The sequence below is a fragment of the Ceratina calcarata genome, unplaced genomic scaffold (genome assembly GCF_001652005.2).
Source record: "Ceratina calcarata isolate Rehan_Ccalc_2016 unplaced genomic scaffold, ASM165200v1 scaffold290.2, whole genome shotgun sequence".
NCBI lineage: Eukaryota > Metazoa > Arthropoda > Insecta > Hymenoptera > Apidae > Ceratina > Ceratina calcarata.
In genome coordinates, this window is record NW_017151382.1 from 3,576 (window position 1) to 4,657 (window position 1,082).

Here is a 1,082-nt window from a genome sequence, read left to right on the forward strand (position 1 = left end):
TGTTTCAATCTACAATATTTGATTGACGCTGAATTCATAAGCCTATTTTGTTTTATACTATTTTCTTTGAATTTTAGATGGAAGCTATCGTAGAAAAGATGTCTGATGAAGTTACAGGAGTCCCAGTGAAAACGGTAAAGAATTTTATGACGAAAACGCCGTCCGTTTTTACTGGTAATATATCAACACTTTAGTTTTCTACGTATCTGGTTTTCGTTTTTTTAATATGATAATATTATAATTAATTTCGTGTCGCTGTAGGAACGGATTTAATATCTTGGATGATGAAGGCCATGGCTATAGATGATCAAGGTACAATAATGAAGAATTTATACAGTGAGCGAAATTATTATAAACGCATGTATACAGTGTCTCAGCTAAAAAGAGATCATATAATTATCTCTTTTGTTTTTTACGTTATGAAGAACGGTAGCCGAACGGTAAAGTTGAAAACAAAATATTTTAAACGTCAATACTAACGCGATAATTAAAAATGAGGAATTTTCATTCTTAATTAAATGATTAAAATTCTAATTTTTGATTGACAATTAGAGAATCGTCAATTGTTTTAATGCGTCAATTAAAATGAGGAACTTCAATTCCTGATTCATAATTAAAGAACTAAAATTCCAAATGTCGATTGAGATGTAAAGAATCGCCAGTTGTTATTGCGCCAATTAAAATGAGCAATTTTAATTTATAACTAAAGAATATATACATATATAAGAAGATTTCCTTCAAGATTTGTAATGAAAATGGGAATGAATTACGTTACCAGTAGACAACAGAGTAAGACAAAACGAGGAAATAGGCAGTCCTTAAAATGCGTGTTCTAATGAGAAAGTGAAAATCAATCAAGGGCTTCCCTAATGCCAGGCACTGAGAAAATGTAAGAAGGTTTCCTTCAAGATTTGTAATGAAAATGGGAATGAATTACGGTACCATTGGACAATAGAGTATCATAAAACGGGGAACCCCAGGTAGTGCTTCAAATGTGTCTTCGAAGGAGAAAGGGAAATCAATCAGGGGCCACTGTAATGCCAGGCTTTGAGAAAATCTAAGAAGGTTTCTATCAAGATTTG

General features: G+C 32.1%; 1 protein-coding gene across 1 annotated transcript in view; it reads left to right on the plus strand.

Annotated features, from left to right (window-relative positions):
• The first annotated feature begins 77 nt into the window (after nt 1-77).
• RSG7 (regulator of G-protein signaling 7) overlaps nt 78-1,082 on the plus strand; it is a 16,174-nt gene continuing 15,169 nt past the window's right edge. The window contains exons 1-2 of the mRNA XM_018022596.2: nt 78-174; nt 262-312. Coding sequence (XP_017878085.1) covers nt 78-174; nt 262-312 — 148 coding nt within the window. The remainder of the gene's footprint in view (nt 175-261; nt 313-1,082) is intronic.